General features: G+C 40.6%; 5 protein-coding genes across 5 annotated transcripts; 4 read left to right on the forward strand and 1 right to left on the reverse strand.

The window, feature by feature from the left end:
- The first annotated feature begins 812 nt into the window (after window positions 1-812).
- On the forward strand, window positions 813-7,247 carry kel (Kell metallo-endopeptidase (Kell blood group)). The gene is made up of 18 exons (XM_030072991.1): window positions 813-1,039; window positions 2,374-2,755; window positions 2,852-3,139; window positions 3,309-3,430; window positions 3,847-4,005; window positions 4,116-4,187; window positions 4,296-4,484; window positions 4,570-4,730; window positions 4,823-4,940; window positions 5,032-5,127; window positions 5,214-5,312; window positions 5,405-5,482; window positions 5,947-6,050; window positions 6,134-6,223; window positions 6,320-6,387; window positions 6,543-6,703; window positions 6,805-6,894; window positions 7,011-7,247. The coding sequence occupies exons 1-18, from the start codon at window positions 845-847 to the stop codon at window positions 7,155-7,157; spliced, it is 2,619 nt and encodes an 872-aa protein (XP_029928851.1). The 5' UTR covers window positions 813-844; the 3' UTR covers window positions 7,158-7,247.
- Window positions 7,248-7,820: 573 nt separating this feature from the next.
- LOC115373637 (histone H1-like) lies at window positions 7,821-10,336 on the forward strand. Its single transcript, XM_030072126.1, has 3 exons — window positions 7,821-8,121; window positions 9,325-9,611; window positions 9,761-10,336. The coding sequence occupies exons 1-3, from the start codon at window positions 7,821-7,823 to the stop codon at window positions 10,169-10,171; spliced, it is 999 nt and encodes a 332-aa protein (XP_029927986.1). The 3' UTR covers window positions 10,172-10,336.
- A 781-nt stretch (window positions 10,337-11,117) lies between these two features.
- emg1 (EMG1 N1-specific pseudouridine methyltransferase) lies at window positions 11,118-13,122 on the reverse strand. The gene is made up of 5 exons (XM_030073122.1): window positions 12,973-13,122; window positions 12,284-12,385; window positions 11,993-12,134; window positions 11,642-11,850; window positions 11,118-11,558 (listed from the first exon to the last, which is right to left on the reverse strand). The coding sequence occupies exons 1-5, from the start codon at window positions 13,120-13,122 to the stop codon at window positions 11,445-11,447; spliced, it is 717 nt and encodes a 238-aa protein (XP_029928982.1). The 3' UTR covers window positions 11,118-11,444.
- Window positions 13,123-13,329: 207 nt separating this feature from the next.
- nop2 (NOP2 nucleolar protein homolog (yeast)) lies at window positions 13,330-20,719 on the forward strand. Its single transcript, XM_030072999.1, has 16 exons — window positions 13,330-13,459; window positions 14,153-14,280; window positions 14,391-14,433; window positions 14,513-14,577; window positions 15,118-15,419; window positions 15,652-15,865; window positions 16,098-16,297; window positions 16,702-16,791; window positions 17,888-17,975; window positions 18,399-18,539; window positions 18,702-18,841; window positions 18,960-19,049; window positions 19,152-19,274; window positions 19,470-19,567; window positions 19,656-19,792; window positions 19,895-20,719. The coding sequence occupies exons 2-16, from the start codon at window positions 14,175-14,177 to the stop codon at window positions 20,323-20,325; spliced, it is 2,268 nt and encodes a 755-aa protein (XP_029928859.1). The 5' UTR covers window positions 13,330-13,459; window positions 14,153-14,174; the 3' UTR covers window positions 20,326-20,719.
- A 395-nt stretch (window positions 20,720-21,114) lies between these two features.
- ing4 (inhibitor of growth family, member 4) lies at window positions 21,115-25,129 on the forward strand. The gene is made up of 8 exons (XM_030073119.1): window positions 21,115-21,248; window positions 21,708-21,779; window positions 22,273-22,439; window positions 22,560-22,674; window positions 22,958-23,069; window positions 23,835-23,979; window positions 24,163-24,224; window positions 24,359-25,129. Exons 1-8 carry the CDS (start codon window positions 21,212-21,214, stop codon window positions 24,396-24,398), a joined length of 750 nt encoding a protein of 249 aa, XP_029928979.1. The 5' UTR covers window positions 21,115-21,211; the 3' UTR covers window positions 24,399-25,129.
- Window positions 25,130-25,653: the final 524 nt, after the last annotated feature.

Here is a 25,653-nt window from a genome sequence, read left to right on the forward strand (position 1 = left end):
CCTTCACAGCTGCATTTATTTGATGTTACATTGTCTTGTGGTATTACATGATGATGCCTTGTCTTTTCATATATTTCTTTTTGTGAATTCCTGTTTCATATGTGTGAATGTGTTTTTGTTTACAATTAAACATGCTAGCTTTATTTACCAGTAAACCTTCCCCTCCCTCCTTTGGCTGTATCTGAAAAAGTAATAATAAAAAACAAACTGCTAAATGCTAAAATGTCTGGTGTTTGTTGTCTTTTTCCATTATACTACATTGTTAGAGAAACAGGTGATAAGTACTTGTACCTTGTCACTGTGTTACAAGTTCAAACAAACTGAGGAACACTTGTATTTTTTTGTATCAACATTGTTTTCTCTAACCCTCGTGTGCATACATGTGACGTCCATGAAACGTGTTCACTGCCAGGCTTTCAGTGATGTGTTACGCTCTTAAATGACGTATAGGACCCCCCCTTCTCTATCAGCTCATACCAGCCATGTGTTGCACTGATAATGACGACAGCGGACGTGTGTATATGTGTGTTTACTTAACAGTATATGGTTTCCCCCATTCAGAGTAATGTAACAATGCGTAAGCAAAAGCAGTTTGTTGGCCTCAACATGTAAGTCCCAGCTCTCTCGCACAGTGCGTGTTTGATACTGCTAGGAGACTGACTGGAGACTGAATATAGAAGTCCCTTTGACTTTGACTCTTCATGTTGGGGTTGCCCCCAGTCACAAACCAATAACAAATCGCCACACATTTCCCACAGCAGAACCATGCATCTTTGCTTGATTATCTGGGGTCTGGAGTGGAGAGTAAGACGTTGCCTGCAGAGGTCTTTTTTATCAGTGTCAGATGAGGAGAGAAGTGAGTGATGAAAAGAGATATAGAGCTGTGAGGATAGTTGGCTGTCAGAGGGAGAGGAGGAGACTACACATACGAAACATCAAAAGTAGACAGAGAAAAGACAGAGAATGCAAAAGGCTGGAGAACCAGAGAACTAGACACCCATCTATGAAGAATATGAATAAAACTCCAACTGATCTTGAGGTAGGATCCTAGAGAAACACACAAAGTTAACTAGGTTGTTATGAAACTGCACTGAACAGGATCAGGTGGCAATAAGGTCCGTGTGAGAGCAATGTCTATAATTATCAAACTGTATATATTAATAGAAATCCTAGTTTGTCACAATTTTACTGTTCAAACTGTGGCTGTAATTGAATGAGGTGTGCAATGCATATATTCAAAAAATGCTGCCTACATGGTTGGTTTCCAAAATGCAATTTGATATTGGTTTTTATTTGTATAATACTTTCTAGTCAAATCAGAGCAAGACTGATATACATAGTCAAGCTGCTGACTAACACCAGTTTTTCTTACAGTATGTGTTTCTTTGACAGTGCCCTATAAAAATTGTAAAGTAATATTTTAAGATTAATTTATATAATAGATGTACATACATACACAATATATGTTATAGTTGAGCTGCTGTAAGTATAGGCGGTGATATGTTGGCTTGTGAGCTGTTGGGTGTCAGCAGCATGTTGGGTGGCTAAAAAGGGAAATATCAGCTGGAGCTCAAATGTTATCTCATGATTAAGACATGAAATGTGGAAACACATTAAAATCTGTCCTATGATTAAAATATTGAGTTTTATATCATGTACCAGTATAAATATATGATTGGAATGTCTATGATGCAGTTCTTGGCTCATGGTAGTGTTTGTTGATACAGTTTGGTTTCCAATCAGCTAAGCAGGCTGTCTCAAGCCAGCAAGCTCTCAGCCAACAGTGTCAGCCAACCCATTAACTTATTGTTGCAGGAAATGCAAAGCAAGTTCAGGCACTGAGAAAGTCAGAGACTTGGGATAAGTTTAAGTGCAGGTGCAGCGGGGTAACTGAAGTGACTGTAGCTGTATTTGGTGTTAAGAGCGGGTGACAGGGGTGGTTTGGATGCTTCTAGGATACCAGAAATCACTGCTGATCCTTCTGAAGGTGTTGTGGGCCTAAATCAACTGAGCATCTGTGATGGGAGGAGTTCACTTGATAACCAGTAACAAACCTGTGCTCACACACTCAACCCTGTAACATTTAGATTAGGTGCCTGCCGAATGGTGCTTCCTGTCTGATGGTCCTGTAGATGTATAATGGTGTAACATGGTGTCCCCTATCTACAGTCAGCACTTGTAGGTTTATACCAAAAATGACATCTGAACTGGGTTTATATATAATTGATCATCTTGATTTAATGTGCAAAGGATTTTAACATCAATTCTTGTATATTTGTAAATATCTACTATACAGAACACCATTAAAAAAGTAGTTTCCCTACATGTGTAACTGTAACTGAGTTGAGCCTGTTACATCCCTGTTCACTCCAGTATCAGCCATCACCCCAGCCATCATCACAGCCAGAATCTGAGAGAGGGCCTCAGCTTCTACCTCTATTGCAGCTGCCACTCCTCCCAGAATCTGTCTGCCAGGCCCAGCAAGAAGTCCAGCTCCAGTCTCAGCAACAGCTCCGTCCCCTGTCCCAACAGAGCCACTTGTCATCCCAGTCAGAGTCTCAGCCCCTATCTCTGCCAGAATCTCATGAGTTCCAGCCACAGCTTGGTGAAGAAGCCAAGCCAGTGTGCCCAAACCATCGATGGCTTCTTCTCTTCCTCATGGGGTCGTCCCTCTGCGCCATCATTCTGTGTCTGATTTGCTACACCCAACAGAATCTCCAAACAGAAAGCAAAGCGACAAAAAAGACAGGCATTGGTACACAATGATTCAAAGATGCAACAGAGCACAACATAATGTAACACATTTATAACGTGTCCATTTGTCTAACCTTTCTTTCATTTTTTCCTTTAGTCAGTCCATGTCTCTCACCAGCCTGTCAGATGGCCTCAGCCCATCTGTCCATGTCTGTTGACCCCTTCACCCAGCCTTGTGATTACTTCTTGTTCACATGCGGATCTGACAGTTCCTCACCAGCCAGCAGGGGGAGACAAAGAGACGAGGGCACCCCTGGCCTGGGAGAAAAGACGGTGCAGTCAAAGAAAAGGAGAGGAAGTAAGGAGAGAGAGGACACAAGTCTGAGAGAGGAGACAATACTGGATAGAAAAACTGCACTGCTTCAGTACCTCAGGAAGCTTTTGGGTATGAGTCTGCGATCACATTTGTTTTTTTTTTTTTTGTTGTTGTTGTTCTTTTTTAATTTACCACTCAACAAAATGCACTCTATTGCCAATAACGTAAGCACAAATCAATCTCATCACTAGGGATAGCTCCTTGTCAACGACTGTGTTTTCCTGCATCTCTCTGTCAGAATCAGACAACAGGTCAACTGGTTCAGCAGTGCAGAAGGCCAAAAGATTCTACTACTCCTGCTTGGACACCAAATCCATAGAGACTGCTGGTGCAGAGCCCTTCCTCACACTCATCCAGAGAGTAAGATCATCATACATGTTTGAATTAATCACCCTCAAATCACTGATATCCAGTGGAATGTACCCTTATTCTTTGTATTCATCTTGCATTGTACTGTCTCACATAATGAAACTGTCCCAAAGGGTGAATTACAATTAAAAATAAAAAATTCTAATATCAAGTCATTTAAATACATGTCAGAATATCCAGTCCACAGGGTAATGGTTCCTCCTCACTTATTCCTATCCCACAAGGGTCACTGATTGGCCCAGAGTAGGACTGTATCGTTTGCTTGGATAACATGTTTCCTGTTGTCTTGTTTATTGTTGCATCTGTTCTCCACGCTTCTCATCTCCCTCTACTTCTTTCTTCACTGGGTCTCTCTCTCTCTCTCTCTCTCTCTCTCTCTCTCTCTCTCTCTTTCTCTTCATATGAAGCTTGGGGGCTGGTCAGTATCAGGCCAGTGGAATCAGACTGATTTCAACTCCACCCTGAGCCTGCTAATGAAAGACTACTTCACCTTCCCATTCTTCAACCTCTACGTGGGAAAAGACCCAAATGAAATTGCCCGAGGGACTAACAGGAAATACATACAGGCCAGTAACCATACTAGGAGAGCTAAATACCCTGAAGTTCTGATGGGAGCATTGTGTAGGCAAAGTAAGGCTTACTGACATTGTTTGAACTCAGGCCTCTTTGTTTACAGATTGATCAGCCAGATCTGATGATCCCAATTGAATGGAACAGCAAGACACAGAAGTCTCAAGCTAATACTCAGGTTGATGAATAAAACACTCATTTATTCAGAAAATATCCTTAAGTGCAACTACACCCACCCATTGCACTAATGCATTCCCGCATTAGCCTTCTGTTTCTTTCCATCCAGACTCTGCGTCCTTTCTTGGCATTGTGTGAAAGGTACCTGGCCCTGCTGGGAGCCCCGTCCAGGAGGACCCACCTCCATGTGGGTGTGTTCATCTCTCTGTCATCTGAGCTTGCTGTGTCTGCTGCCCCTCTGTCCCATCGCCTGATGACAGGCCAGCTTTACCAGCGCATGACCATCAAAGACCTACAGGTACACACTTTGTCACTACATATACACACACGCTGTACCTGAATCTGCTGTTACAATAATTTTCTCTATGTGATTGTGCACACAGACCCAGGCCCCTGCCATTGACTGGCTAGGCTGTCTACAGACTGCTTTCCATCCTCATTCTATCAGCCAGGATGATCATGTCCTTCTGCATAACATACCCTACATTAAGCAGATGTCTCATGTCATTGGCAAATGGCTGAATAAGCATGAACTGAGCAGCAGGTACTCTAAATGACCTGAAATGACCTATAATCAAACTTTCATAAAGCACTTCAACATTTTGACTTTGTGCTGTCCCATTTGTCCCCCCTCAGTGGCCCACTTCATACTTACATGGTCCTCAATCTCCTGCACACCTTCATACCGGCACTGGATTCCAGATTTTCTGAAACAGAAAGGAATTTCTCTGTGGCTCTGGGTAACAGTGACAGGGTGAGTGAACATCAGGAACTGCTTTCCGCATGATAACGAGGACCTATGTTTTTGTGTAGAGCAGATCTTTATTCTGGGGCTCTTCATTCAGGTAGCCCCCCGCTGGAAACGGTGTGTTCTGGAGACTGAAAAAGGGTTTCACTCAATTCTCACACACCTTCTCAGTAAAAGGATTGCACACAGAGAGGTGAGGAGACCTTGTGGAGAGTGTGATAATTAATACATCAGAAACTCAAACATATAATGCTGATGTGAACTTCTTTTGTTCAACAGGCAGAGGAGATTATCCAGAACATTTTTTCTGCCTTCAAGTCAAATTTAGTTCATCTCAACTGGAGAGATCAGACATCTCGCCAGTTTGTTATGAATAAGGTAACAGCAAGAAGCACAAGTTGTCACTGTACTCCTCTGTTTGAAACTACATTGTGTTGGTATTTTGATTTTAAAGGCATTTCTTTTTGCAGGTTCAGTCTCTAACTCCAAGACTTTGGACTAAAGCAGAGATCCCTAGTGAAGCTGAGCTTGATGAGCTATTTTCCAAGGTAAACTATTGAACTCCAGTCACTGTAATGTAGCCTACGGATATATTATTTTCCTGATTTGATGTCATTCCTAGGAATGGAATAGAGGGTAAATCCACCTTAACTCAGTTAATACATATTTTTAGTTATCATATAGAGTTAAGCTATCTTTTATGGTTTTGTGTAGTATTACTCATGCATACATGAACAGAATATTGTCAAATACCTAAACTTAAGTTAGTGTTATTGTAAGCCTAAAAAATACGGCTTGCAGTCAGCTGGGGTTTGGAACTAACTGATTTTTTTCATCACTACATCACTGCTCATCAGTATCAGTTTTGAGTTTGGAAATGTTGATGTGCTGTGAACCATGTCATGGATCAGGAGCACTGAATGATGTCCAACTTGGATCCACAAGAGATTTAATGATTGCGACTGCCCAGAGCAAAGGGGCATCACTGATACTATGACCTGTATGATTTCAGGTGACAGTTCGAACAAATGACTATTTCTCCAACTACATCCAGCTACTGTCCCTGCAGCAGAAGAGACGCAACAAACTCTTTGCTCAGACTGACGGGGTTGACATGTAAGTGGCTCCTTCAAGTCCTTTTTTTTGGGCTGGAATTTGAAAAAAAGAACCCTGTCATAACCTTTACGCTTTTCTTTTAGCTTGTCTGTCACACCGTTTCTCTTGGGTAATGACCTCATCTTTCCAATGGGAATGTTTGTCCCTCCTCTCTTCCACCCAACCTATCCCAGGTAAATGATATATGGAAGATGTGAGCATTAAAAATTGTCCATAATAATAGGCTAAAAGTTGTGCAACACAATATCATGGTTTCATCTTTGAAACAGGGCCATGAATTATGGAGTACTGGGTTCCCTTATTGCCAAAGATATCCTCCATCTGCTTCTGCCAGACAGTAAGAAAAACGCACTTATGTTAAAACTCTGTACAAGAGGTTATTACACAAATACTAATGATCCATAACTAACTTACATTTATCTAGACCCAGATCACTGAAAATTACTGCATGTTGTGTTACAATATAGTATGAGTTGCTCTGTCTTTTTGTAGTTCATTCCCAGAGTGAAACAGTGCAAGCAGTGGGAGACTGTGTGTGGGCTCATTACCTCACTTTAACAGAAAATGCAGGGAGAGGTGGCACGTCCTCTCTCTCAGCAGCACAGCAGCAGGAGATGTGGGTGCAGTATTCTGCACTGCAGATAGCATTAAAGGTCAGTAATAGGCATTTGTAGCTCTGCTTTCTTTGGGTTTTGTTTTTCTTTTGTTGACAGCAACATGAATCTCATCCAGATTTCACTTTCCCCTCTCTCAGGCTTATCATCAAAGTCTCAAGAAACACCCAGGCGACACTTCTCTCTCAGGATTGTCTCACATTCACCTCTTTCTTACTTCTTTCTCTCAGGTAATGGGGTATAATAATTTAATTCTGCTTGTGTAGTTCTCTGTTCATTTTCATCCCATTTGCATCCTCTACCATTCAGACACTGGTTCCCTTTCATTATATGCATTTTCTCTCAGGCTAACTGCGACTCCGACCCATTCCGTGAATTCATGCCCTTGGAGCCCTCCTTCTTGATTACGGTCATCTGTGCCAAATCTGAACTGTGTCCTACCAGCCTCAAGTGCTCCAATAAAACCCAGCAGCACTTATTACCATCATGCTGAATACAGTCTCCTTAAGGGACCAGCAGAACTTTTTATGTTAGTGAAATTTTGGGACAGCCTGACAAAGTCCCATTTGCTGCTGGAAACACATAATTCAGTCAGAATATTGTCAGAATACAGTCATAATATTGCTACATAGAAAGTTTTATATATTAAAAAAATAGGTTTCATTTTACACGGTAGTGTATCTGTCATCCTATGTTACATCATGCTGAAACAATGTTTAGTGTAACACTGGTGTGTATAGTGGTCAATACATTGTACCATCTGATTTGTTTCTATAATTAAATGTTAATTAAAATAGTATTTTTGTAAACAACGTGTCATTCTTTTATCAAATTTTTCAAGGTAGATGGTGAGTTTAAATAAGCCAAACTTCGACTTTAGAATAAACTTATGAGCCTGAAGGTGTTTTTTGTTGTTGTTTTGTTTTGTTTTTTTAATCGCCCCCGGGGATCATGCAGTGGTGTACCCATAGAAACTGAATGAATCCTGACTTGTTCAGTATCTACGGTTGTACCACGACTCAAATCATCACATCTTTTAAGCTCTCGAATACCTGTTGCTGTCTTAAGAATTGTTATTTTTCAGAACAATTCACAATAGCAACTTGAGATGTATCGTGTATGTTGAGCTAACTTAGCTGGTGTGAAGGAGACGAAAATGGCGAAAAGAGCCAACAAAAATGTTCACCAACAAGCGGCCAGAAGAAAAAGTGCGGCTCTCGCACCAAAGAAAACCATAAGCAGAGGAACAAAGGGAAAGGTTGGCGTGAAATCCGGGAGAAACGCCGCCGTGAGGCCGCTGAGACAGGCGGGGAGGGGTAAAGGCCGATTTAAGCCGACCAAAGGCCCGGGAGGGAGAGGCCTCGGCAAGGCCGGGGCCCGGCGGCTGGGCCAGCTGCTGAAACGAGCCATCACCGAGAAGACCAATGTCACAGCGAAGGAAAAGGCTGCTCTGCCAAGTGAGTCCTGTTAAATTAACCCAAACTTAGCCTCACACTGACTCCTGTGACTCGCGAAATGAATAATAGTGTGTTTAACATGTTTTGTGTAGCTAGCTTGTGATCACTAGAGCAGACCTAACACTATTTTCTTTAGTTGTTGCATTTCTATAAAGTAACCAAGCAATACACTAGTTACCATAACCTGAGTTTACAGTATGTAAACACTTGAGGCAGTAGTGATGATAGTAAGTCAGGTAACAGTCACAAATTCACAAAATGCTTAATGTTATGGGTCCAAATCAGATAATTATATAATGATTATATAAGTGTAATGGATTATTAACGAAAACAAACAAACGTGCCCTTATTACCACAGATTATCCGTGACACTAAATTGTTGAAGATGTATCTAGGGGTGCCCGTGTCAACAGAACAGAACTGGCATATTCAACAAAGCAGGATTAACATGTCAGCCAGATAACTGCGAGAATATGCTGTCCTGGAGCCGCTTGTTTCCCAAAACTTTTAATCTGGATCACAATAGTGTAGACAAGCAGATCCCACTTTTTTCTATCCAGGATCAAAATGATCACCCTGATTTTGACCCTTTTTTCTAAACATTATCAGACTGAATAATACTACTTTCCAAATCTGGATTTCAAATGTTTCTAATCCCACTCTGAATAGTCCCAAGAACTGTTTGGTCCGAAAGTGCCTTGTATGGCCATCTGCTGGTGGTGGAGATGACAGAGAAATCATTCATGATCTACCTTTTCAGAGGTTTATTACACCTGTATTCTTCAATGTTTCCAGAAATTTCTGTCTATTCTTGCCTTTAGTTTTGAAAAACCCAAAGACAACATGTAATCCTAATTAAAGGCCGGATTAGATTACAAAATCCAAGTCCTGAGATTCAGGATCAGAAACTTTGAAATCCATTTTGAAAAACCCAAATTTTAGAGTATTAAGAGTCAGTCAGATCATTTTTTATCCTGGAGGACAAGTTTTGTCAAAATGGCTCCAGACTGACATTGAGCTGAATCTTGTAAAGTTATCTGGTTAATTTGATAATTCTGCTTTGAGGAATAGCACCCACCTTTCAAAAGACAAGGCCCTTGACACAAAATTTCCTTCCTTCATTTTTATACACTGCAGTAGTGGACTATTATTATTATTCTTGACCCATCATACACCATTCTTTTAACTGTCTTACTCTTGCAGAGACTCCCATTCGCCTCCTCAAGTACCAGATACAGACTGAGGCTGCAAATGGTAAAAAAAGATCCGTGCCTCGAGTCTCTCAGCTCGTTCTCAATGTGGTCTACCAATGTAAACACAGAGGTGGCATCACCATGGCAGAGCTCAAACAGGTTCTGGCTGCCGAGGGCTATGACGTCTCCAAGAACAACAGTCGGGTGAACTTGGTAACCAAGGGCCTGGTTAAAAAAGAGACACTGGTACAGACCAGAGGAACTGGGGCATCTGCATCCTTCAAACTCAGCAAGAAGGTAGAGAGCTGTGTATTTTGGTAACATGTAAATATTGCATGTGTTCCTGTAAATTTGGGATGTTAAATTTACCACTTGAATTGACATACTTTTGTGTCAGAAATCTTACATCATATGTCAATTTTAATCCTTGTTTTATATCAAATAAGATAAAGACAGATGAGAAGCAAGTGAAGACAAGAGCCTTGAAATCCTCAAAACCCAAAGGACCAGAAAAACCAGCCAGCAAGTCCCTCAGACAAGCAAGAGAGTCAAACAAACCAGCTAGAAAGTCACCCAAACAAGCCACCAACACTCGCAAACTAGGAAGCAAGTCTCGCACATCACCACGCCAGAAAGCCAAACCAAGAGGAAAATCTCCAAAGCCAAGAGGCAAGACACGCAAAGCAGGAAGAAAATCACCGAAACCAGCAGGCAAGAACCCCAAAACAGCAAGGAAGGCAACCAGACGAGTGACACGGGGCAGACAGGCAGCAAGGAAGGCTCAAAGGGCTAAGAGAGGTGGACCAAAACAAACCAAGCATGCAAAGAAGTATCTCCAGAGAAGAAAACGTAGATGAAACGAGCTTCCTAAAGTTGTCCCATCTACAGAGAAAACCACAACACAGTGTGGGGTTGCTTAAACAAATTCTTACTAATAAAACTGATGCATAGACCGAGGTGTTGAAGGCCCGTAGTAACAGCTCCAAGCCACGTGCACCTCACATGTGATGCTGTCTTAAATTTACCATCTGTTTGAAAATACATTTCCCCATGTCATCTATCTCTTTTCTCCCTATGTCCATTTAGTCTCTATTGCACTCAGCTAAATGTCTTTTATCAGTGTCTGGAACCTGAGAGAACAAAAACACTTGCACGACTTGTTTAGGTCATTTACATAATTATGTGATGTGTCTGCATCCTGTTCTTTGTAGCTTTACATGTCTGGCAGCTAATGGCTCCTATAGAGGGTGAGAAAAAGGGAGCCTTTCATCTTCATCTGGTATGAAAATCATATTGCAGACTTAAAGAATGTCTGAGTAAGATAATCGATCACAGTAAACAGCCTGTCTTAATTAATTTCTCCAAATAAATAAATAAGCAAATCTATCTAAATTTAGATAGATAGATCTAGATAGATATTATTATTGTATTCATGTGTGGCCAAAAAAATTCTTTGCTATTTTTCTTTATGGATGGTTATTTTCATTGCCATTTTTTGTCAGTTAAACAAAAATTTAACACTTAAATTCAAGCTAGATTAGGCATACAAATATTTGTATGTTTTAACTGATGAAAAATGTTAAGATGTTAAAATATCCAAGATACGCCATGTAAAACATATTAAAATGTAAAAAAAAAAAAAAATAAATAAATAACTGGGTCTGATGTAAAGTACTCACACACTGTAAAGAGGCTGTTAACAAAATTAGAGATTTTTTTCAGGATACCTTTTTCTCCAGTGTGTTACCATACCACTTCCTTCTGTCAGCTTAACTCAATCTGTATGAAACAAGGGCACACAGCTGTAGCTCACAGAGTTTAATACAACTATATCAAGTGATAATCCAAAGTTCAGTATTTGGTACAAAAACAAACTAAACCTCTGCATTGGAAAAGGGAATACTAAACACAAAACACATATTCCACTGTAGTATTCAACATTACAGTGTCCAAACACTGCGCTGTTGCACCTGATGATCAACAGGATACATATCCACCACCCAGGTGGCATCGCTGCTGAAATCAAGGTTCTGGGCAACATTCTTGTCACATCCATTCCTAGTCCATGAAAAACATCCATGAGATCTGCTGACTGTGCCAGGTCAGCATCAAGAGGAAGTTCTCTTTTTGTCACAAGACACCCCAAACCTCCTCGAAGGCACAGCACAACTTGGCACAGGTCAGTGCAGCAGAGAGGGGGTAGTTACTGATAGACACCGTCTTCTCTGTGTAGTCCACGTTCACCTAATAAACAGAGAGAAGTATATAATAACAGATATAACATACATGACAGTGACAAACCACTTTTTTTTAGAGCCAGCTCTTACCGCTCCATGTGCGAATGCTCCTATCACGACTGCTGCAGGTCCATCCTTAGGCACCACAGAGCGAGGGCAGACGGCCTCTCCTGCAGAGAAGGAGGTGCTGATGCGGGGGCAGCCGGGGGGCAGGTGGTCTGACACAGGGTTTTTTATTATCCTCAGAAGCCGCTGAGGGCCATCAGCCGCCCTGACACTCAGCTTGTGCAGCAGCTGAACTAGGAGGGAGGAAGAGTTCAGAAAGATCAGGGACCGGCTGGGTGGAGGGCAGAATATAAAATCAAGAGATAGGTGGCTGTGATGGAAGGGATGTACACCTGAACATACAAGGGAAACACAGCAAAAGTAGGAGGCGTTTACCCATAAGGCCACAGAAGCGGTTGAAGGTTCTTGGGATGCGCGTCTGTGGGTTGATTTCTATCAGGGCGTTTTTCTCTGTGTGGATGTAAACCTGCAGCAGGCCAGCACGGTTCAGCGGACTGTCCATCAACATCAGCAGACACTGGTGACAGAAGATAAGACGTTACATGTCGACTCAGTAGAAATCGACCCCCAGCAGCTTCAGCTCATTCAGTTTCTGTGGCTGACCATGACAAATTATCACTGAAGAATGTAGTGGTGAGCTGTTAATGTGTGTTAATGAGCCATTACCTGGTGTGTGATGTCTGGCCTTATCTTCCCTGGATCCCGTCCACTTTTGATGATTATACTTTTGTGCTGGTCACAGTTTAGTAGTTCAAATGCTTTGCCCACCTGCAGAACACAAAAAATCTCTTTATTATTCCCGACACTAAGAAATAAGTACAATAAACACTGATGTCACTTCCACTTCCCATTGAGGTTCACAGCTCGCAGTGCAACATGAAAAAACATAAAATAATTCCAAACAAAGTAAAGGACTTTCTGTACTGGTATTATCCTGTTGAAGCTGATATCTGAATATTCTTCCAAACTATAAACAACAACAGATGCACTCTTTGTGGTTGTGAGAGGGGAAACTACTACATGTGTTTGTAGATTGTTTTCATTGCACTTCTTGGTTTGATTTACAGAATAACTCCTAAAAAAAAATGCAGGAAAGATTTCATATGAGCAAAGACTGATGTGTGACTCAGGTTTAACAATCACAACTTCAGCAACAACTTTTTTACTTAAGTATTTTTACAGCAACGTCCTTATGAAAAACGTATGTAACATGTATACCCCATGTACTTGACTTGAATTTAATCAAGTAAAGAGGAGAGATACAGTAAACACGGATGTCACTTGCACTTCCCGTGGAGGTCCACAGCTCGCACAGCAACACCAACAAGCCAAAAAAATGGCTGTAAAAGTAGTACCTTTACTGTTTCTAGCGTCGCTCCCTCCAAAATAACAACGAGCCGCTTTTCCGTCATGCGGTCGTGGAGGCTGCGGAGGTGCTTCGCCGGTTTTGGTTCATATTCGTCCAGATGTTCAAGACCACGCTTGTCCCCGCTGCGAGCCGCCATGATGCCTTCCTGCGACTGTACCAGCCGTCGCAGGATGTTTACCTCACGTAAGAAAAGTATGCGCTCTCTCGCCACACGCACGCACGCACACACGCACGCACGCACACACACACACACACACACACACACACACACACACACACACACACACACACACACACACACACGTGTTTGCGGGACCGCGCGCGCCTTAGCAAGCGCGTCCCCGCCACTGTCATTTCGTGTATTGGCTGCGCCGGACGTGCTCCCGCAACGTGTTGAGGAAAAAAAATTCACGTGTGAGTTTTCGTCTTACACCGTACAGCCTGAAGTTGGATAAAACATCAAGATATTGCCGGTGAGTATGTGAAAACGTTTTGGTTTTACGTAGCGGACGAAGAAGCGACGCAGTAAATTGGCCTCAGGTGTTGTGTTTTGCCTCGGTGTGGTTCCTGCTGGCACCCTGCACATGCACACCGGGCATGTTGCCCTTATTGCAGTGAAGTCGCTTTGCCGACTCGCCTCAGCTAGTAAATTTACCATTTAACACAAAACTAGGCTTTTTACTGCCGCCTGTTGTTCTGCCATACCAGCTTTAGCGCCAGGGCCAGGCATGTCTATGGTCTACTAATTTTTTCATCGTAATGCGCCTTTAAACTGATGAATGACATGTGTATCTTACTTTTATAAAGTCTATAAACTATAATATATCTATGAATGACATATTTGTGTCTTAGTAGGCTATTATGTGGGTCACGGTTTTTGGTATAAGTGCCCTGATTGCTTCAGCTTGTTGGACAGTGTATAAGGAGCATCATAGATCACCTAAATATTGAACAAAGTGCACTAAGTGTCAAAGTAAGCTATCCTCGAACATGAGGTCTCATCTTGGCCCCATGTTGCTCCTCCACATGCTGATCTGGCTGTGTGTCAGTCTGTTTCCAGGCAAATGAACCCCATCCAATGAGCAGAACATGGACCTAAGACAGTGGCTAAAGCCCGTGCACGCTGACATTGTTGCAGTTTGATCTCATGTTTCTCTTCTCTTCAGGGTACCTGTGTAACTAGAGGTCATGGGTCGGAAGTTGGATCCCACCAACAAGGTGAAGCGAGGGCCAGGGAGAAAAGCCAGAAAGCAGAAGGGGGCAGAGACTGAGCTGGCCAAGTTTCTGACTGATGGTGATGCATTGTTATTCTGTCATAAACATGTACTGTAAAATCAAGCAGTCATATTAACTCTTGATTAATGAATGTGGCTCGTTTATTAATTTTTGTTTCTCTATTTGCAGAGGAATCCGGACCAAAACGTCTGTCCAGTAGAGCTAGAAAAAGGTAAAAGGCTGATTGATCACGTAACATGCAACAGCTCTGCTGTGTTCTTGTGTTGCTCATTCGTGTTATCATTTTCCAGAGCTGTCAAGAGAAGCCAAGATTCAAAAAATATCAAAGATGTTGCAAAGGAACAGCCCAAGAAAGGTAAGCGCACCAGTCTCAGTGATTTTTGGCTGTGCTATTTTGTCTGTGTGTAATTAATTATTACAGATTTACTTGTCATCTTTTGTAAAATCCAGATTTATGCTTCAAACCTAGCTTTAACCAACTGTTGTCCCAGTTTAACAAATAACAGCTCGTGGATGTGATAAAGTTTGTAAGGTGACATATTTTTAAGTGATTCTTTCATGGCAGAAACTTCCATTTCTCACTGTGGATGTCAGGTTGTTGACAGAAAGCAGTGTAACATAATGCACACACTGATATCATTTTTTTTTTTATTTTGATTTTTTGATATTTTGATTTTTCAAAAAATTACTGGAAGTAAAAAGGTCTCCCCTGCTTTAACACCTGCTTTGTGAATATGTTTATAAGGAGCTGTTGATGAATGGGTCAGTGTTTTTAGGGTCTAGTTTGTGTGTGTGTGTGTGTGTGTGTGTGTGTGTGTTTGACAAAATTGTTGACTTACTTGCCACCAAAGTTTTTTTTTTTAAATATTTGTTTCAATTTTTTTCTTCTCATAAGGATTCACTGACGAGAACAATGAATGGTTGAAACCAGCAAAGAGGAAGCGCAAAATTGACCAACCTGAGAGTGAGGACGATAGCGATGATCAGTGGGAGGAGGAGGAGGAGGAGGAGGTAGAGGAGGAAGAGGAGGGAGGAAACAAAATTGGAAAGAAGGGGGCAAGTTTAGGCATTGAGGAGGTGGACGATGATGACGACGATGATGATGATGATGATGATGAAGAAATGGTGGATGACTATGGTGCACTTGAAGACAGCAGTGATGAAGAAGGAGCAGAAGAAGGAAGTGACGGGGAGGATGTATGTGAAATTATTCTATCATCAGTTTTACAGTTGCTTGTCTAAGTGATTGTGTTTTCTATATTTAATAGTTTGGAAAGTGAGAGCATGGAAGAAAGTTATGATCCAAATGTTGATTTATAACATAAAAAAGAAAACATATGAGTATGAGCTACTAATGTGGGAAAAGCAATACTTTAAATTACAAATTTGGGGCAGAACCATTAACTTTTTTTTCTCCATCCACTTTCAGCTTCTTCCTATTGAGCGTGCGGCCAAGAAACAGAAAAAGCTGAAGGAAGCCATGACTCAGGAGAGTGAGGAAGATGACGACAGTGGTGATGATGATGAAGATGAAGAGGGCGAGAATGCCGATGCAGACATGGATGAGGAGGACACAGTGCAAGCCAATATAGATGAAATGGATCAATTCAGGCTACCTGGGGCCGAGGAGAGAGAGAAGGAGGGTGAGCAACAAGTTAGATTTCTCTCTTTGATCCATTTACAGCAGTTTAATATTTAAAGGCTTTAAAGTTCTCAGGCATCGTGTTTGATTTCAGCTTTATAAAATACTCATTTGAATACAGTGTGCACATTTCCTCCTGGACAGTTTTCCAGGCTCAGAAATGTTTCCTGCTTTAAGCCCTGCATTTAATCGTTGTCCAAGTGTAAAGTCTTGTGTTATTGTCTTTATTTTAGGTGTCCTGCCTGTAGACCTGCAGACAATCCACCAAAGAATAAAGGACAACATTGACGTCCTTTCTCATTTTGCCACAAAACGAGAAGCGGGGAGAGAGAGGTCAGAGTATGTCTCTCTTCTGAAGAAGGATCTCTGCACCTATTACAGCTACAACAACTTCCTCATCGAGAAACTAATGGACATCTTCCCACTGTCAGAGGTGTGTGTGGTCTGTGGTGCCAAAGGGAGCACATTTTGTCATGTTTGACATATTCAGACAGTTTAGTTTTGTGGCTGCTGTTGACAGTTAAAGAGTCATTTTGCACCCATTTGAGCTTCTTTCTCGGCACATTAGCACTCAAATGTTGTCAAATATGACATGGCATTGCCATATGTCATAATTACATATTACTGAATTTCAATATATAAATCATTTTAGTGTGTGTAAACAAATGTGAAGTAAATATAAGTGAACACAGAAGAGCTGACAGTCTGCTGTCTATCAAAGGAAATGCTTCAGGTAGTGTGTCGAGTTAAATGACTGAAACTTCTGTATTGACTATATATGAAAGATAAGTTCATCTTTCATCTTACTTTGTTCTGTTTTTTTTTTCTTAATTACAGCTGATTGATTTCCTCGAGGCCAATGAAATACAGAGACCAGTCACTATTCGGACCAACACACTGAAAACAAGGAGGAGGGACCTTGCACAGGTAACCACTTCAGAGGAACAGATGTGTTGTATAACAATATATACCTTTATTGTTACTGTTATAAAACAGCTCAATGGTAATGATATAATACTGCATGTCAGTGTATGTGAAGAAAAGCACAAAATATTGTTAAATTTAGTTTATTCAGTGTAACTTGACAAAGACCATCAGGATTAAACATAAGCAAGCACTGCAGAGCTTACTGTCTCAAATAAAGGAATTGTAAGACTCTGGGCTGTGAAGAACAAAAATGCCTCAAATGGTTTGTAGCATTTAAAACACAGTCATGGAACAAGGCTCAGAAAAAAATGTGGCAGGGCATTTAGGGACATGGCTTAACCATCTAAGTAATTATTATGAGAGGAGCCTTCCTTTTCTTGATAAAATATTAAAGTATTCATTGTCTCTTACCAGGGTTTATGTTGTCAGATGAAGAACTTCTCTCAAATGAGTCAACTAGTGCGTCTGTCTAACACTGCTTTTATGTTTTCATTGTAAGCTACTTCTTTTGAATTCTTAAGTCATAAACGACTTGCTGTTCATTCAGCTGCTTTTGGTAGGACATAAAAAACAAAATAGACCCTGTAACCAAATTGTTTTTTTTATTGTTGTTTTATCAAGCAGTGCAAAGCTATTTTGTGATGCAGCAGAACAGGAGAAAAAGTACATTAATTAATTGTTGTAAGCTGTTGAAAACAAAAATAAATTTTCAACTGGACGAATTGGAAATGAGGACATGTTAAGGAAATATGTTTTGACATCTCATCCATTGCAGGAGAGGGTTTAATATTCCGAGAAAACTAAATCTCGAAGAAAATGTCTGACATTGAGTTCATAAATTTCTGACTTTCATGTTGGAGATTTCAACTATTATGCTGTTGTTGACAGATATATATTGAATGCAAACAGGTAATGAAAGTCAGAAATGGAAATCACACAAATTATCAGGTAAAACAGGATGATGCTCATGATGTCCTCTCATTGCTAGGTCAGTTTGTGGCAGAAATTTAACTGTGGGTGGAAGACCATACCCTCTCTACAACTGCACTGAAGCTTCATAAGTCACTCTTTATCTTTTTGTGTTTTTTTTCCATAGGCCTTGATCAACAGAGGAGTGAACCTTGATCCAATTGGAAAATGGTCTAAAGTGGGTCTGGTCATCTATGACTCCTCAGTACCCATAGGTAACTTTAAATATATTGATCAACATCTAAATGTATTTTATTGTTTGTTTCTGTGCAGAAATATCTGCTAATCTAACCCCATTAATCAGAGTAACTTTTTACCAAGTAGCCTACAATAAATTAACAGTAATTTGTCTTTGGGACAGTAGTGCAGAAACATATTATCCTCTTTCACGATAACAGCAAATACTGGCATATGCTATAAAAACAGCAAGACTGCACACACAACACAGAGGGACCCTGCAAGATATTTGAGAGAAGACTGTTTACAAATAGTCATTCAATATTCATGTTTACACTCATACAGCTGTAGATGAGCTATGATGAGTGATTACTGCACCTCAGTTATGAGCATAGAGAACTTAGGCATAATGTTACAAAATGGCACAATGTATTGTAATCCTAGCTGTGTTTTTTCACCAGGTGCAACCCCAGAGTACCTGGCCGGCCAGTACATGTTGCAGGGAGCCTCCAGTTTCCTCCCAGTCATGGCGCTCTCTCCCCAGGAGGGGGAGTCCGTGCTGGACATGAGTTCAGCTCCAGGAGGCAAGACCACCTATATTGGTATGTTGTGCTTCACTGATGCTCTGTTTGTATGATTGTGTAGCTCACATGTCAGGCTCAAGAACCTTACTGTCCATCTTGTGTGTCCTGTGTGTAAAACTGTAACCCCTTCCTTGTGTGTCAAATACAAACCTTTCTCATGGGTGCATGTGTCCCCCGCAGCTCAGCTGATGAGAAACACAGGAGTGATAGTGGCTAATGACGCCAATGCTGATAGGTTGAAGAGTGTGGTGGGCAACATCCACCGTCTGGGGGTCACCAACACGGTGGTTTGCAACTACGATGGCAGAAAATTCCCAAAGGTAATTTGCAACTCTCCTATTTATTTGCATGTATCTTCTGAGCAGTGATATATCTGTGGTAATGATTTATTACAGAGCTGTCTATAGTGTAGTTAATGGGTGAATAATTTACTTCCAGGTCATGGGTGGGTTTGATAGAGTGCTGCTTGATGCCCCGTGTTCAGGCACAGGAGTCATCTCTAAAGACCCAGCTGTAAAGACCAGTAAGGTACAACACCTTTGACTTCCTTTACATTTATAGCCTTAGAGACACAAAGTTGAGTTAGTAATGGCTTAACGGTTTTCTTTTTGTCTTTCTTGTTCCTTATAGGATGAGGCAGACATCCAGCGCTCTGCCCACTTGCAGAAGGAGCTGATTCTAGCTGCCATTGACTCTGTCAACGCTGAGTCCCCTACAGGCGGATATCTGGTCTACTGCACTTGTTCAATAACGGTATGTTTATGTGAGAAGTTTATACTTATCCATAGCTACTGCCATTGGGCTTACGAGACTGAAAATGGCAGGTTAATTAGTTTTGTGCCATATCTTGTAAAGTTCTGCTCAGGTTTACATTTTGTTTGTGATTAAGGGCTGGAGTTATGTAGCAGAGAGACTAAAATGTGTTGTGACCAAAATGCCTTCCGCCAGGTGGAGGAGAATGAGTGGGTGGTGGACTACGCTTTAAAGAAAAGGAACGTGAAATTAGTTCCCACTGGACTTGACTTCGGCAAAGAAGGTTTCACCAGGTAACAAGATTAGAAAGTAGTTTTCGCAAATTACTGAAATGCAAATACCATCAGGCTCAACCCCTTATTAATTTTTCTATTGATTCAGGTTCAAAGAGCGTAGATTCCATCCATCCCTGCGCCTCTCTCGACGTTTTTATCCTCATTCCCACAACATGGACGGTTTCTTCGTGGCCAAGCTGAAAAAGTTCTCAAACACAGTTCCAGCTACTGCAGAAGAAAAAGGTAACATTTTTTGTTAAGAATACATGCATTATTTCATTATGGTAGATCCTGTTTAAAATCCTGTAAGTTTCCCTAACGGCCTGTGTCTGTCACTAATTTTAGAAGAGCAAGACGCAGACACTTCTGAGGCGACAGTAGCTACAGATAATCCTGCTGAGAAACCATCCAAAGAGGAGAAAACCAAGAAGAGTGTCCCTGGCAAGGCAGGCACCTCGCAGGACAAAGCTCAAGCCAACGGAACAGCAGCCAAGAAAACCACAAACATCCAGCCGAAAGGCAAAAAGGACTTGCCCACTGGACCAAAAAAGCCCAAAATTGCCAAGATAGATGGAGAGACTGTGAAAGGGGCAGAGGGCAAGAAATCCACAATAAAGACAGCTGGAGAGAGTAAAGAATCAGGGGCTGGAAAAAAGGGGGGAAGCCGATTTGAGAAAAAGCTGGATCAAAAGAGGAAATCTCCCAAGAAGAACAACAGATTAGGAAAGAATAAATTCAAAAAGTTGAAGAAAATGCTGGAAAGAGAAGATGCTTGACAGTGAATAGTGTACAGTATGTTCAAATGTACTAGAATTTGTAAGTGCTTTACTGAGCTTGCTTACCTGATCTTAACATATCCAGACGTCCCTCTCCTCACCTGCAGGTTTTTCTGATTGGTGTGCTGTGAGTTGAGTCCAGCTGAGCCAAGTGCTAAATTTTCCAAGAGCTGCATTGTTGTCTTTAAAGATCTGCCATATTTTCAGATAGGACTGTAAGATCACCATGTACAGATGGATTGAATTGGTCCACAAAACTCCTGCTGTCTTTATTAAAGGTGTCCTCTTTTTTTTATTATTATTAGTCAGTATTGATTTTGTGTGTCAAATGAAAAGACTTGTAATTTACATATATCTGTGGGACACAATAAATCTTTTCAGATTTTCCTCATCACTTTTGTGGTTTCTTGATTTACACTATCCACCGGAAATCTTACATTTTCTATCTACTAGGTTATACACAGCTGATTCCTTGATAAGTTGAGCAAACTCCATATAAATCACAATCAGAAATGCTTTATTGATCCCTTAGGGGAAACTGGGTCAGTTGCAGTTTCTCAAATTCTCAAGAGCTAAAAAAAAAAAAAAAAATCTGCCTGAGAAATTTGTTAGAAAGTGTGCATTAATCCTACAAAATACTGCAACAATAAACACCGCGATAAGAAACTGAGCATGAGTGAAAAGGTCTACCCTCAGGTCAGCTACCATTGCAGCACCACTAGGTTTCAGATGGTGGTTTGGATGGGAATGTGAAAAGGGACTAAACACAAAGTCAGGCCTGTCTGCTCGCCTCACGCCTTTCTCTGTGTACCAATGAGAGTCTGGACGCAGCCAATCAGAGCGCTCCTCTTCTTGACCGGAAGATGTGTTGTTTACATTTTCCAAGATGGCGGCGGGGATGTACTTGGAGCATTATTTAGACAGTGAGACATTTATTCCATCAATACATTAATGGCGGATTTTTAAAACTTATCTTTAGTTGACAATTTGTGTTTACTGTGCAACGCGAGTCGTAGTTGACCCGCTTTGCGAACAGAGCCGCGTTTTGTCGTTTAAATAAGGATCAACGGTTTTTCAGGCACAGTCTATTTGCTGGAGTAACGCATCGCACTGTAGGAGAAATGTTACACTTTGCCGTCGGATAACACATCGACTAGCCTCGCAAAACTACTTAGCTTATTTAGCAAATTCGTTTGTCCGTGAACCTTTTGTTGTTTGCTGCGTTGTGAATTGTGAATGAAAAAAAAAATAAAGCGCTAATGTTACACAGAGAGAGAGAGAGAGCGCTGCGGGGCTCAGATAACGCTAGCAAGCGTGTGTGGCTGCTTTGCATGTTCGTCCCACGGAATAAACTCTTTGTTTTCTCTCCTCCACCACGCCAGGCATAGAAAACCTGCCCTTTGAATTGCAGAGAAACTTCAATTTGATGAGAGATCTAGATCAACGCACAGAGGGTGAGAACAATGGACTGGGAAAAAAAAAAAAAAAACATGAATGGGAATGGGAAAATAAACTGTGAATAATCAGAATTGGTTGGAAGACACAAGTCATGTTCAGTCTGTTTGCATCGATCCAAGTAAATAAGTTTCACCATCTGTTAATCAGGATAGAGTAGCTGATGCCATTTATAGTATGGAGTTGATGAGTATTTTCAGTGAGGTATCAAAAAAAGTGTATTTACATGCTGAAAGGATTCCAGTCCATATCCAGCACACTGTCACTCAAAATATGCTGTCTATATCCTAATAATATGCCTTCATGTAAACAAGAAAGCGCAACCATCACTTCATATGACCACATATTGCTTTTTTTTTTTTTGTTTGTTTGTTTGTTTTAGATTTGAGAGCAAAGCCCATTGTTTTGAGAAATATCTGTACATGAGAAAATGTTTTATCACATGGAAAACAGTGCAGACTCCTGAGGTTTCTCTCCTTGTCTCTCCCACAGATCTTAAGGGACAAATAGACTCTCTGGCTAAAGAGTATACATCAAATGCTAGGACTCTTTCCTCTGAGCAGAAGCTGTCCATACTGAGGCAGATCCAGCAGTCATACAGCAAATGCAAGGAGTTTGGAGATGATAAGGTGCAGCTGGCCATGCAGACCTATGAGATGGTTAGTGTGCCTGGAAAAACTGAGGAATACTGAGCTAAATAACCATACATCCCTTTGGTTTATGCAGCACTCAAGGTCTGCTGAACATGGTGAATTTTTTTTCTTTCTTTCTTTCTGCAGGTTGATAAGCATATCAGACGTCTTGACACAGATCTGGCCCGCTTTGAGGCGGACTTGAAGGAAAAGCAGATTGAAAGCACAGATTATGATTCCACCTCTAGTAAGGGAAAGAAAAGTATGTGCCCTTTTTTCTTTTTGTATAATTCATTGTTATCCAGATATCCCACAGTTACAAACATCACAGGACTAATAACACAGCAGACAAAACAAACTAACAAAAGATGACGATTACAAAATGACAATAACCACACATAGTAATTAAGGAGCATAACAGATATGTTTATATGTAGCAGTATGCACCTATTTTATTTACCTAATCTATTTTTCTTGCGTTTGAGACAATTGTGGTAGATAAATATAAAATGAATGGTGGAGTGAGTGTTTTGTTGTCATCTCAGGCGACTCCAGGCAGAAGGAGAAGAAGGTGGCTAAAACAAGGTCTAAAGTGAAGAGTTCAGATGAAGACGGCAGTCCCAAGAGTGCGCAGAAGAAAGTCAAACTCCTTCAGCCGTACGTTGTGTATCTGTTTTCCAGCTTGTTGTGGCCTTGTGTTCACTTTTGCATATTTGCAGCTGATATGTTATACTTGATGCAATACAGTAAGGTTAGAGGGAAAAATCATTTCACCTAAGTATCGTCATTCTGTTGTTTTCACATTTTTTAATCTTTTTTTTAATCACTGAATCAATTTAAGGAAAAAATATTGGCAAAGGAAAAACTAGAATGGCCAATTTCCAAGGGGTTCCTTGACCTCTGACCTCCAGATCTCAGAATGAAAATGGGTTCTCTGGGCATGCGCAGGTCTCCTCTTTGCAGACATGCCGACCTTATGCTAATCCCATGCACTATGTAGTCCTGTTGTAAAATGGTGTATTTGTGCAGAGTAGGGTCTAAACAGTCTTGGAGTTGCATAAACGGGGTTTGATTGGAAAGCTGAGACTCCTGTGGATTCAATGAGCCACATTTGATTCATGTGTGATGATAGTAGCCATTTCATTGTAGTGATACCATTTTTTCAAACTTGACATGACTAAAATGACCTGTAGTGACCTCTAGGATAATCACAACCTCATGAAACTTTACAGCCACAAACTAGAGGATAATTCAAAAAAACAAAAATCACAATTAATCATAATATCGAATAGCAAAGCTTAAGAATCGCAATGCATACCGAGTCGGCACCCAAGCATCGTGATAGTATCAAATCGAAAGAGAATGATATCGTCCCAGTCCTACAGTACAGTATGTTCTCACACGCTTTCTTTCCGTTGTCAGAGGGGAATTCAACACCCCCACTTCCAACTTTGGGAACGTGCACCCCTCTGATGTGCTGGACATGCCGGTGGACCCCAACGAGCCCACCTACTGTCTGTGTCATCAGGTCTCGTATGGAGAGATGATAGGCTGTGACAACACTGACGTGAGTTGTTTTGTTTTTTTCCCTTTATGACCCTCTTTAAGTTTCAGTCAGTTAATGTCAAGTGGTTATCACAATAACTGAGGATTGGTTTTATCATATCATGTGATTTGAATTGTTTCTGTGTTTGAAGTGCGTCATTTGCAGGAAGATTTACTTGATTTCTAATTTCTTCATTGTTTCCAGTGCTCCATTGAGTGGTTCCATTTTGCATGCGTGGGCCTGACAACCAAACCGAGAGGCAAATGGTAAGAAACTGAGTCAATGAAACAGACGCTCTTACGTAAACAGCCCGACTTCAGTGCGTGCGATAAAAAGCGTTCTGAATTGTTGCTGATTGAGATCAAGGAGCTAACTTTGTACGCTGCATTTTTTTATGCAGGTATTGTCCACGCTGCTCTCAAGACAGAAAGAGAAAATAAAAACACCTGGTTACCCTGGAACAAAAATGAGGACACTGATCTGAAAGATGGAAAATGGAAAGACTAGTATTTTCTACATTAGTTATTAGTATTTTTTTCTCATCTTCCTTAACATTTGGTGCTTTTTTTTTTGGTTTACGTACTTGATTGCCTTGGTCAGTGTGTATGAAGGAGACTTACGGTTACAAATGTATTTAAATATTGATTTTTTTTTTTCAATTGTTGACATTGATTTGATTTTTTATTATTAATCATCATCGGTGCTCTTATTATAGTTTTTTTGTTTATTTTTTAACATTTCATTTTACAAGTGAAAAATAAACACTACAATTGCCCCCAATGGTTTGACAGTTCTAGTTTCAGTGATACTGTATAGTGGGTTCATGTATAAGACTACAAAATTGGAGTATTTTCTCTGAAAGCATTTGGCCATGGATAATTGTATGCTTTGTTGGATAGTTTCTTGTGCTTAGTCTTAGAACACTAGCTTTATTTTGAAAGTATAACAAGCAGAGTAAAATAATATGAAAACAAATGCTGCATCCTGACAGTATTAGTTATCTGTGGTAGTGAGTTGAACCATTTTATTTTTAACATTTGATTGAGTGGTGTATAGCAAGCAAGACATTTCATGAGAGAAATATTGCCATTTCTGTAGCTGAAACATCGGTACAAGGGAGAGGGGGTGATTGTGTTTTCAATCATTTGAATACAGCTACTACCTCAAAAACCTTGCCTGTGTGGTCCTTTGGCTCCGCGTTTTGCATTATATACATTTTATTAGATGACTCTGGTTTTGTCCATTTCTCATCTGTAAATTCACAGTGGACTGCAGTGTTCATCGTTTTCCACTAGATGACAATCTTAGTCCCTTTAGCAGCTGTGGCCATGGGCTGAGGGATTTATTTTCTGTTATTAATAGTAGTAGTTTTTCATTTTTCATCTCTATTGAAAACATTCAAATATACAAATATGTCAGATGTCCTCAACATAGTGTACCAAAAAAAAGTATAAATAAAAAAAATAATCCTGCTAAAAAATAATATTGTGAAAAATAAATGACATTAATATAAAACCAATATAGAAAAAAACACAACACTTAAGTTATTCCTCTTATGAGTTCACAGTACAGGTTGGCAGATTTATTACTTCTCTTTGTGTAAAATGAAATTGGGGGTAACCTTTGGAATTCTGCATCTATGTGCATGAAATTTGCCATTTAGAATCAATGAGTTTAGCATGAAATCAAATGTGT

This window comes from Myripristis murdjan, chromosome 16 (genome assembly GCF_902150065.1).
Source record: "Myripristis murdjan chromosome 16, fMyrMur1.1, whole genome shotgun sequence".
Taxonomy (NCBI): Eukaryota; Metazoa; Chordata; class Actinopteri; order Holocentriformes; family Holocentridae; genus Myripristis; species Myripristis murdjan.